Source organism: Microcaecilia unicolor, chromosome 1, assembly GCF_901765095.1.
Source record: "Microcaecilia unicolor chromosome 1, aMicUni1.1, whole genome shotgun sequence".
NCBI lineage: Eukaryota > Metazoa > Chordata > Amphibia > Gymnophiona > Siphonopidae > Microcaecilia > Microcaecilia unicolor.
This window is the reverse complement of record NC_044031.1, coordinates 104,272,520-104,284,697: the sequence shown is the minus strand read 5'-3', so window position 1 is coordinate 104,284,697 and position 12,178 is coordinate 104,272,520. Positions and strand designations below refer to the sequence as shown.

General features: G+C 41.4%; 1 protein-coding gene across 2 annotated transcripts in view; it reads left to right on the top strand.

The window, feature by feature from the left end:
* ACBD5 (acyl-CoA binding domain containing 5) overlaps positions 1-12,178 on the top strand; it is a 99,937-nt gene that overhangs the window by 1,587 nt on the left and 86,172 nt on the right. For both annotated transcript variants that reach the window (XM_030199279.1, XM_030199280.1), the window contains exons 2-3: positions 7,341-7,461; positions 12,057-12,129. In XM_030199279.1, the coding sequence (XP_030055139.1) occupies positions 7,341-7,461; positions 12,057-12,129 (194 nt within the window). The remainder of the gene's footprint in view (positions 1-7,340; positions 7,462-12,056; positions 12,130-12,178) is intronic.

The following is a 12,178-nucleotide window of genomic DNA, read 5'->3' as shown; positions in this document are numbered from 1 at the left end:
GGACTACTTCACCGCATCAATGGGAGAATGGATGGGGCCATGTACCGTACAATTCTGAGTGACAACCTCCTTCCCTCCGCCAGGGCCTTAAAAATGGGTCGTGGCTGGGTCTTCCAGCACGACAATGACCCAAAACATACAGCCAAGGCAACAAAGGAGTGGCTCAGGAAGAAGCACATTAGGATCATGGAGTGGCCTAGCCAGTCACCAGACCTTAATCCCATTGAAAACTTATGGAGGGAGCTGAAGCTGCGAGTTGCCAAGCGACAGCCCAGAACTCTTAATGATTTAGAGATGATCTGCAAAGAGGAGTGGACCAAAATTCCTCCTGACATGTGTGCAAACCTCATCATCAACTACAGAAGACGTCTGACCGCTGTGCTTGCCAACAAGGGTTTTGCCACCAAGTATTAGGTCTTGTTTGCCAGAGGGATTAAATACTTATTTCCCTCTGCAGAATGCAAATAAATTCATATACTTTCCACAATGTGATTTTCCGGATTTAATTTGTGATGTGCTATCTCTCACTGTTACCAATAACCTACCCTTCAATTATGGGCTGCTCATGTCTTTGTCAGTGGGCAAACTTACAAAATCAGCAAGGGATCAAATACTTATTTCCCCCACTGTATAACATAAAACAATTCACATAGCATCAAAAACGTTTTAAAAAATCTGCAACTGAAAACTGTCCAGCCAGAGTAGTTAAGACCTTCTTAAGCAGCCATAAAGTGGCACCTAACCACCATGACCATACCTCTATTCAGGTAATCTAGACTGCCCCCACTTGACGCTTGACATTTCGCCCATTAGATTGTAAGCTCTTTTGAGCAGGGACTGTCCTTTTTGTTAAACTGTACAGCGCTGCGTAACCCTAGTAGCGCTCTAGAAATGTTAAGTAGTAGTAGTAGTAATAATATGACCTGAAAGTTTGGACCTGCTACAGAAAAAGCACATTCATTAAGTCTCCTACATAATTGTATTAAACATTGGTACTCAAAGTTTCCTGTCATATACTACTGTATCTTTTGTTTTAAATACTATTGTGCTGCCTGGTACAATGTCTGAAAAATCAGTGTCAAAACTTTGTTGTTTATGATACATCACAAGCAGCCAGTATAACTATTTCCAAAAGAATCCGCAAGCAAGCGGAGAACTCAAACGCCCCACGAGAGAACACAGGTATAGAAGAGAGTGGGATGTTTGACCACGGACAAACAAAACCTGGAGAGATGGATCTTAACCTGTTTATTGATGAGAACAGACTCGACACAACTGTTGTGTTTCGGCAGTTAGGCCTGCATCAGGAGTCTAAAAAACACATATATATATATATACACATAAACATTGAATAAAAATGCAAACCATATGTAATAAAAAACAAAAAAAAACAAAACCTGAGATACTAAAGCAGTTATAAGGTAAACAATGATAAGATGTTGCAATAATAAAAGAACAAATATAAAACTGCAGTTTTATAAGATGTTACTCACATATGAAATCCCGAATATACATAAATATTGGATAAAAACGTATATCATAGATATGCTGAAACAATTAAAGATAAGTGACAAATAAGGTGAAAGAGCAATAAAAACATATATACAAAGTACAACTATTTCAACATTCTGCTTCTATCAGAATGCACTATGAGGCATATTTTCAAAGCACTTAGCCTTCCAAAGTTCCCTAGGTTTCTAGGGAACTTTGGAAGGCTAAGTGCTTTGAAAATATGCCTCTATATTACATAAGTATTGCCATATTGGGAAAGACCAAATGTCCATCAAGCCCAGCATCGTGCTTCCAACAGTGGCCAATCCAGGTCACAAATACCTGGCAAGATCCCCAAAAGTACAAAACATTTTATACTGCTTATCCCAGAAATAGTGGATTTTCCGCAAGTCCATTTCCTTTAGGAAGCTGTCCGTACCTTTTTTAAAGTCCGCTAAGCTAACCTCCTTTACCACATTCTCTGCCAGCGAATTCCAGAGTTTAATTACACGTTGAGTGAGGAAATATTTTCTCCAATTCATTTTAAATTTACTACATTGTAGCTTCATCGCATGCCCCCTAGTCCTAGTATTTTTGGAAAGCGTAAACAGACACTTCACATCTACCCGTTCAACTCCACTCATTATTTTATAGACCTCTATCATATCTCCCCTCAGCCGCTTTTTCTGCAAGCTGAAGAGCCCTAGCCGCTTTAGCCTTTCCTCATAGGCAAGTCGTCCCATCCCCTTTATCATTTTCGTCGCCCTTCTCTGCACCTTTTCTAATTACATGATATCTTTTATGAGATGCGGCGACCAGAATGGAACACAGTATTCGAGGTGCGGTCGCACCATGGAGCGATACAAAGGCATTATAACATCCTCATTTTTGTTTTCCATTCCTTTCCTAATAATACCTAACATTCTATTTGCTTTCTTAGCCACAGCAGCACACTGAGCAGAAGGTTTCAACGTATCTTCAATGACGACACCTAGATCCTTTTCTTGGTCTGTGACTCCTAACGTGGAACCTTGCATGACGTAGCTATAATTCGGGTTCCTCTTTCCCACATGCATCACTTTGCACTTGCTCACATTAAACTTCATCTGCCATTTAGACGCTCTCCTAAGGTCCTGTAATTTTTCACAATCCTCTCACGATTTAACGACTTTGAATAATTTTGTGTCATCAGCAAATTTAATTACCTCACTAGTTACTCCCATCTCCAGGTCATTTATAAATATGTTAAAAAGCAGCAGTCCCAGCACAGAGCCCTGGGGAACCCCACTATTTATACACTACCCTTCTCCATTCAGAATACTGACCATTTAACCCTACTCTCTGTTTTCTATCTTTTAACCAGTTTTTAATCCACAGTAGAACACTACCTCCTATCCCATGACTCTTCAATTTCCTCTGGAGTCTTTCATGAGGTACTTTATCAAACGCCTTCTGGAAATCCAGATCCACAATATCAACAGTCTCTCCTTTATCCACATGTTTGTTTACCCCTTCAAAGAAATGTAGTAGATTGGTGAGACAAGATTTCTCTTCACTAAATCCATGTTGACTTTGTTTCATTAATCCATGCTTTTGAATATGCTCTGTAATTTTGTTCTTAATAGTAGTCTCTACCATTTTTCCAGGCATCGACGTCAGACTCACCGGTCTATAATTTCCCGGAACTCTTGTGGAACCTATTTTAAAAATCAGTGTTACATTGGCCACCCTCCAATCTTCCGGTACCATGCTCGATTTTTAAGGATAAATTACATATTACTAACAATAGCTCCGCAAGCTCATTTTTCAGTTCTATCAGTACTCTGGGATGATTACCATCCGGTCCAGGAGGTTTGCTATTCTTCAGTTTGTAGAACTGCCCCATTACATCCTCCAGGTTTACAGAGAATTCATTAAGCTTCTCCGACTCGTCAGCTTGGAATACTATTTCCGGCACCGGTATCCCACCCAAATCTTCCTCGGTGAAGACCGCAGCAAAGAATTAATTTAATCTCTCCGCTACGGCTTTGTTTTCCCTGATCGCCCCTTTTACTCCTCGGTCATCTAGTGGTCCAACCGATTCTTTTGCCGCCTTCCTGCTTTTAATATACCTTAAAAAAAATTTACTATGTGTTCTTTGCCTCCAACGCAATCTTTTTTTCGAAGTTCCTCTTAGCCTTCCTTATCAGCGCTTTGCATTTGACTTGACATTCCTTATGCTGTTTCTTATTATTTTCAGTCGGTTCCTTCTTCCATTTTCTGAAGGATTTTCTTTTAGCTCTAATAGCTTCCTTCACCTCACTTTTTAACCACGCCGGCTGTCGTTTGGTCTTCCGTCTTCCTTTTTTAATACGCGGAATATATTTGGCCTGGGCTTCCAGGATGGTGTTTTTGAACAGCTGCCACACGCCTGATGTAAATTTTTTACCCTCACAGCCGCTCCTCTAAGTTTCTTTTTGTTTGTTTTTTGTTTTTTTTCACCGTTCTTCTCATTTTATCATAGTCTCCTTTTTTAAAGTTAAATGCTAACGTATTTGATTTTCTAGCAGGCTCATTTTCAAAGCACTTAGCCTCCCAAAGTTCCATAGAAACCTATGGAACTTAGCCTCCCAAAGTGCTTTGAAAATATGCCTCTATGTATACTTACTTCAAAGCTAATATCAAATCCGCTCATATTATGATCACTGTTATCAAGCGGCCCTAGCACCATTACCTCCCGCACCAGATCATGCACTCCACTAAGGACTAGATCTAGAATTTTTCCTTCTCTCGTCTGCTCCTGTACCAGCTGCTCCATAAAGCTGTCCTTGATTTCATCAAGGAATTTTACCTCCCTAGCGTGCCTCGATGTTACATTTACCCAGGCAATATCGGGGTAGTTGAAATCACCCATTATTATTGTGTTGCCCAGTTTGTTTGCGTCCCTAATTTCCTTTAACATTTCTGCGTCCGTCTGCTCATCCTGGCCAGGCGGATGGTAGTACACTCCTATCACTATCCTTTTCCCCTGTACACATGGAATTTCAATCCACAGTGATTCCAGGGAGGAGGGTTTTAGATTTGTTAGGAACTGGGCAACATTCTGGGGAAGAGGGAGCCTATTCCGAAACGATGGGCTCCATCTTATCCAGGGTGGGACCGTCGGCATTCAAAAAAAGAGAGAGAGCAGCTTTTAAACTAGATATGGGGGAAAGGTCGACAGTCGCACAACAGCGCATGGTTCGGGATAAGGTATCTTGCAAGGATACCTCAAAACAGGGAAGATAGGGTTTCTGGATAGTGATGTTACACAAGAGACCGTGGTAGGCCAGGTGCCCTTAAATACAACTAAAGATCAGACAAAAGATGGCAAATCTATAGTGTCAAGCACTAAGCATCATGCAAATAGGAACAACAAACATACTCTGAAATATCTATGCAAATGCTAGAAGTCTAAGAAATAAGATGGGAGAGTTGGAATATATTGCACTAAATGAAAAATTGGACATAATAGGCATTACTGAGACCTGGTAGAAGGAGGATTACCAGTGGGACACTGTCATACCGGGATACAAAGTATATCGTAGTGATAGTCTGGACCAGACTGGTGGAGGGGTAGCATTGTATATTAACGAGAGCCTTGACAGATAGATTACAAATTCAGCAGGACACAAATCACACCTTTGAATCATTGTGGGTTGAAATTCCATGTATAAAAGGGAAAAGGACGATGATAGGAGTGTACTACCGTCCGCCTCGCCAGGATGAGCAGGTAGACGCAGAAATGATAAAAGAAATCAGAGACGCAAACAAAATGGGCAATGTGATAATAATGGGTGACTTCAATTATCCAAATATAGACTGGGTAAATGTAACATCGGGACACGCTAGAGAGGTACAATTCCTTAAGACATTTTAGAAGCAGAGTCAAGTTTGTACCTGTAGCAGTAGTCAGGATAAGAGAACCTTTACATAATTGGAAGTCCTACCTTTCCTGGTGTGTATAGTATCTGTACCCACTTATAGAATCACCCCCGTATTGCTGCAGTACTATGAGGGGAATTCAATAAAGGTCACCCAAAGTGCGCATCATCTCAGCGCCTAACTAAGGACTAGATTCTATATGTGGTGCCTTAAAAAAAAAACAGCGCTAGAAAATTAAGTGGTATTCTATAATGTGTGAGATTGACTTTGTGTGAGAGAGAGAGAGAGTGAATGTGCGAGTGTGTGTGTGTGATAGAGAGAGAGTGAGAGTGCTGAGTTCGAGTGTGTCTCCTCTGCTCCCCCTCCAGCCACCCAGCGATTCTACTTTTTCCCTTTCCCCCCTCCAGCCACTCACCAATGCTCTTCCCTCCCCTGCCCCCCCTCCAGCCACCCAGCGATTCTACTTTTTCCCTTCCCCCCTCCAGCCACTCACCAATGCTCTTCCCTCCCCTGCCCCCCCTCTAGCCACCCAGCGATTGTCCTGTGTCCCCTCTAGCCACCCAGCGATTCTCCTGTCTCCCTTGCCCCCCCTCCAGCCACCCAGTGATTCTCCTTCCCCTTACAGCACCACACCGCCCAAATCTCTGCCCCTCTGCCAGCCGTGCACAGCTCAGCGTGCACGCCCACGGAGCGGTAGAGCCAATCGCTGCTGTGCACCCGCCCTCCCACCTGTGGTTGGTCAGTGCTCCGTGTGACGTACCTGGAAGTACGCTGATGTAACTTCAGGAGATGGATACAGCTTTAGAGAGAGCACGAATGCTTCAAGGCTTCACTTTCTCGGCTTCAGATCGTTGGAGGTGCGTTTTATTAAATAGGACTAGAGGTCCTGTTTACTAAGACACACCAGAGGCACGTTAGCATTTTTAGTGCACGCTAGCCCTGTAGATGCCCATAAGATTCCTATGGGCATCTACATGGTTAGCGCGTGCTAATTTTTAGCACGCGCTAAAAACGCTAGTGCACCTTAATAAACGGGACCCTAGCTTAGCTCACATTTCACACCAAATTTGGGCATGAGAATTTGGTACACCTACCAAGTGGTGATGTAAATGCTCGTACCTAACTAATGTCAGTTAAGTGCAGAAATGAAGGTATACTAAGACCCTGCTCCTGATTTCCAGGCACGCCTATTTTGGAGCTGAGCATGATGGAAATTAGGGAAGGGGTTATAGAATAAGGCACAAGGCATTTGTGTGCATAACTACGAATTGGCTCTAATTAATGCTTAAAGTCAATTAAGAACCAAATAACCTATTAAGTTATGCATTGAAATAGAAACCATGCACGGAAATCTGCGCCTAACTTTGCGCTCTGTATATAGAATCTAGGGGTATGTGGATAGTACTGGGGTGGAGCTGCATGTCTGGATAACTACCCAACTAAAGTTAGCTTTTCTTCTATCCTATCTGAACTTTTATTTGGATAGCAGACCGAATATCACTGCTCACTAATGGCAACAATAGCTGATAGTCTATGTAATCTGCTACCAACAAATGGACTTCAGTAAATCTCTTTATCAATTTTAACCAAACCCTGAGGGAGTGGGAAAGTTAAGAATCAAAAATAAAAACAGATGGGGTGGAATTAAACATGAATGAAAATTTAAAATAAAACTGAACATTACTTTCTCCTTTAATCTGAAGTAAGCATGATATAGGTCAAAATTACTGCTTGTGGGAGAGCATTGTGGCTGGGGTGGAGTGAGAGGATTACACTGGAGAACAAAACTTGTTGGTCACCACAAGTTGCTGTACCCTAGGGTAGACCTTGGTCTGTGTTAGGTGGTAAGAGCTTGGATTAATGTTTACCATGTTATTAAAGGGAGTGGTTTGTTTTATTCACTTTCCCTTTTAAGGTACTCATTTTTCCCCCATTTTCTTTTGTAGGTTCATTCCAACCATCCAATGAAATGATGTTAAAATTCTATAGCTTTTATAAGCAAGCAACTCAAGGACCATGCAATGTTTCAAGGCCTGGATTCTGGGACCCTATTGGTAGATATAAATGGTAATTATAAATATTTACAGGTTATATAATCTTAAAATTTTGAGCACATATCGATTGCATAGGAAAAAATTCCATATTGTTTTCTTCAAAAAAGCTTCATTATACAAAGCACACAGTTTGAAAGAACTCCCTGTCTTCGTAAGCAAGATCTTGGGTTCAGCATCACCATCACAAAAGAAGAAATGTTTTCATGTTTTAACATTCCCAGGAGACTTTGGCATCGCAACAGATGGATTCTGCTGTTCACAAAATAAACTTACTGAACCGAATAAAGAGAAAATAACAACAATTTTGTATTCTGCAGTAAGCCTTACAGTTCTGCGCAGATAACGGTGGGGGAAAAAAGGACATAACCAGTGTCATGGTTAAAGAAGGTGAGCCCTTGTACTGTGGCAAGGCTGGCTTTACTGGTTCTCACCATTGGTTGCTGACAGGACCACCTGGCAGAGTCTGGGAATCTGGAGCTAGGCGGCGCCTCACACTGTCTGGAACAATCCAGCAGTTGGCCCTTAAGAAGACCTTTGGGGTTGGCACTTAAGAGGGCCTTTGGGTAGAAGGAGGGCAGGAAGGTCTACAGGACAGGTCAAGATGAGGGCAGACAGAGAGGACCTCAGAAGAAGGAACAAAGAAAGACTGGGACACTGGAACCAAGAAGGCTAGGAGCAGCAACAATCCGGGCTGGAACAAGCAGAACTGGGAGACTAGGACAAACGGTGCTGGAAGGCTGTGACACTGGAACCGGGAAGGCTAGGAGCAGCAGAAAGCAGGACTGGGAGACTAAGACAAACAGTGCTGTAAGACTGCAATAACAAGACTGGGTGCAAGAACAAGCAGGACTGGAAGCAAGAACTAGCAGAGCTAGAACTTGCAAGGCAACAAACACTAGAGTAAGAGCAACTCTGGAAACCTGTTGCTGAAGCAGTGGTCGAGTATAGAGCACTTCCTTAGGTATCCCTAGCCAGGAAGTGAGGTCATCTGTTGGTGCCCCATCTAGAGCTTAAAAGGGAAGTGCAGCACCCAGGAAATACAAATTCACAAGACTCTTATAGGCAAGGAGGTTTAATGACAAGAGCTAGCATGACATCAAAGAGCTGAAGTGACCCCTCCCACACAGCTACCATATTGGCCAGAACAAAACAATTGCTATCGCTAATGAAAACAATAGTAAACTTGTGAGGTTTTATTAAACCTCCTAGGTTTTGCATTCCCTCTATTATAGGGGATGGGGGAGATGTAAAGGGGGTTGGGGAACTTTCGAGGCATCTGTGAAGGGGGGAGGGTTGTATTCAAAATGTATTTGGCAGTGCTTCAGAGCTTGCTTTGTTATCTGCAATGCTGTATTATGGATTTCAGTGTTGCCCTATAAACCTTTATTTTTTCTTATGACATTAAAGATATTTCTATATAAAAAGCTGACTTTTCACAAGCGATAATTTTGATCTATTAGAATTTGTCCAACCTTGCTTCATTAGGCCATTAGAAATTGTGGAATCTTCTCAGTGTTAACATTTTGGTTTTAGTTTTTCCACTCTTGCAGTGATCCCTGCGTACAGGGGTTCTGGTGATGACAAGTGGTTTGCCTTTCTATCCAGATATTAAGTTTATAAGAGTAGGAGATTTGTTCAAAATGTTTACTGTACTAATTTGGAATCTTAATTAGGTCTTAATTACTTTGATGTAGATTCCATTCAAAGTGATTGTCAGCTTTGTATTTTGTCACTGTTAGAATTTGGTTTTAGTTGCTACATGTTTGAGCTTAATTGCTATCCTGTAGCATTTGTCCATCACTGTAGAACCCTCTGAATTCACCAAAACAGGACCGTATCGAACAAAGAACAGCAGTAAACCAAGGGTTTTTATAAATATGATCACTTTGGGGTTTTTTGTTACAGGCGTGAAAGGTTTGCTAACTTCAGAACATTTTAGTTTCAGGTGGCTTAGAGTCTGTTTATGAATCTTATAAAGCTATTTGGCAGGTAACATACTAGATATACACTACACATCTTCTGTCTGTCATCAGTATATCGGCACATTAGTAAACTGATCATCCTGTATGTATTTCTGAAATGCCACAAGATCCACAAGTGATCCTTGACTGATTCGTCATTTGGATAAGGGATAAATCACTATTCTCTGTTCATTAAGATCCTGTTTTGGTAAATTTAGAAGGTTCCAAGTTGATGGGCAAATGCTATAGGATAGGAATTTTGACCTCCAAGTCCTGTTCTTAATTTTCAACACAAGGCTAGAGCAGCCACTTCTGTTTTTGGTGGTTGCTCAGTCTGCTGTGAAATATAGAAGTGTCAGATGTGACTGCAGATAATTACTCCCAATTTTTTTTCTTGTGTAATACCATAGATCTCTGAATTTCCCCTCACTCATTCACAGCTAGTAATCCTTTCTGCTGATAGAGAACCACATTTTAGAAGAGTTGTAACTCGTGTACCAGTATACTGTCATAGAAAATAAGTCTTTATTAGCTGAAATAGTTGCATGCAACCATGAGTTGTCAGAGCAGACTGCCAGCTTCATTCTGACTGTGTGCCAAAATATACACTTTCTGTAAGACAAAAGATTTGTTGCTGGACTCCTGTTATATTAACTACAAATTCTATACCACCTAAGCATGTTCAAAGGAATTTTTCTGTAAGAGCTACTGAGGAATCGTGGAGGTGAAAACCTGGTTCCCAGAATAATTACAGCCTGGCCATAAAGTGTATACTTGACCAAAGGTTGTCCCGTCCAGATGTCCTTTTATCAAAGTATAGAGATGGAATGATTGCTTCACAAAGCAGTTTCCTATAACTTATTTCCTTATGTAGGAAATAGCAGATCAATTTGGAAAATCAAGCTTGACTTTCACAGTGTCTATTGAATGTTTCCTTGACTTCTGTTGCTGTTTGTTTTTGTCTCTACCAGTTTTACTGGGAGGCCATCCCATGCATCCACCACCTTCTTCCATGAATAAATATTTTCTGATATTGCTTCTGAGTCTTACTTCCCGCTATGCCCTTTATTTTCTAGAGGTTCCCCCCCCCCCCCCTACTTTATTATTTATTTATTTATTAGGATTTATCTACCACCTTTTTGAAGGAATTCACTTAAGGTGGTGTACAGCAAGAATAAGTCGAACATAAGCAATAGACAATACAAAGTATGGCATAGTGTACTATATTATAATAACACCCAATATTGCTCTTAAAAACCAATAGTAACCCAAGGGATTGCAGACAACAAATTATTAAAGAAAAAGAAATCTCAGTAGCCCAGGGTGCTTACATATATGGACCACCCCTAACAGGGCACTTACCACCAGTTTCAAACTGCTCTCTGAAAACTGACTTCAGCTAGGGCAGGAGTGGATAAACATGTCCTGCTGCAGTATGTACAACCGGTGTCATTACGTGTGTGTGTGAGACTAGCAAGTTACTACTTCCATTAAAGGCCTGGTTGAAGAGCCAAGCTTTCACCTGCTTCCTGAAGTAGAGATAGTCTTGTGTTAAGCAAAGCCTTTCGGAGAGTGCACACTAAAAAGGATTTTCCTGCTTTGTGCCTTTATACCTCAGAGATATTGGAATATCTATAATATATCCCCATCTCTCCTCTTTTCTGGGGTATAGAGTACATATTTATTGAACTCATAAGTTCCATCTTGTAGGTGTAGAAATTGCATCATTTTATTAGCCTTTCTGTATACACCTCCACTTGTCTGTATCCTTTCAATAGGATAGCCTTCAGAATTGGACACAGTACTCTAGGCAAAATCTCACAAATGACTTGTACAGAAGCATATCGTCTTTTTTTTTAACTTGTCTCGCCCTGTTATTCCTAATATTTATTTTGGCTCTGACCATTGCTTTAGCAAACTTTTGCTACCTTGGAATCATAGTACATGACCACATTGTGTGTCTACCATATCCATGTCTGGTGAATTGCAGAAGTGAGCCACTTGCATGGTAACATAGTAGATGACGGCAGAAAAAGACCTGCACGGTCTATCCAGTCTGCCCAACAAGATAAGTCATATGTGCTACTTTTTGTGTATACCCTACTTTGATTTGTACCTGTGTTGTTCAGGGCACAGACCGTATAAGTCTGCCCCGCCTCCCAACCACCGGCTCTGGCACAGACCGTGTAAGTCTGCCCAGCACTATCCCTGCCTCCCAACCTCCAGCCCCGCCTCCCACCACCGGCTCTGCCACCCGATCTCGACTAAGCGCCTGAGGATCCATTCCTTCTGCACAGGATTCCTTTATGCTTATCCCACGCATGTTTGGTAGTTGTGGCTGGAATCTTTTGAGACCTGAGATTTTATTAGTCTTTGATTGGAGACTGTGTACCCAAGAGTTTGTTTTTTGTTTTTTATTTTTTAGCCCATTGTAGAGAACTAACCGAATAGGAACTGACAGAGGTTAGCCACAATTCCCATTTTTTTAAGTTTATATGATCTCATAGTGCAAAAGACGATCTCAGTACAAAATATTCTTTCACTTGGAAGCAGGGTTTAATTTGGGTGCTGGATGGCCAGGGTCTCTAGGCCACAGTTAATATTATTTATATAAACATGGATTTACCTTTATTTTTGTATTACTTAGGGATGCTTGGAATGCCCTGGGAGCTATGGACAGAGAAGAAGCCATGATTGCGTATGTTGAAGAAATGAAGAAGGTAAGGCATTGAGGAGCGTGGCTATATTAACAGATGGAAAAGTTTTAAC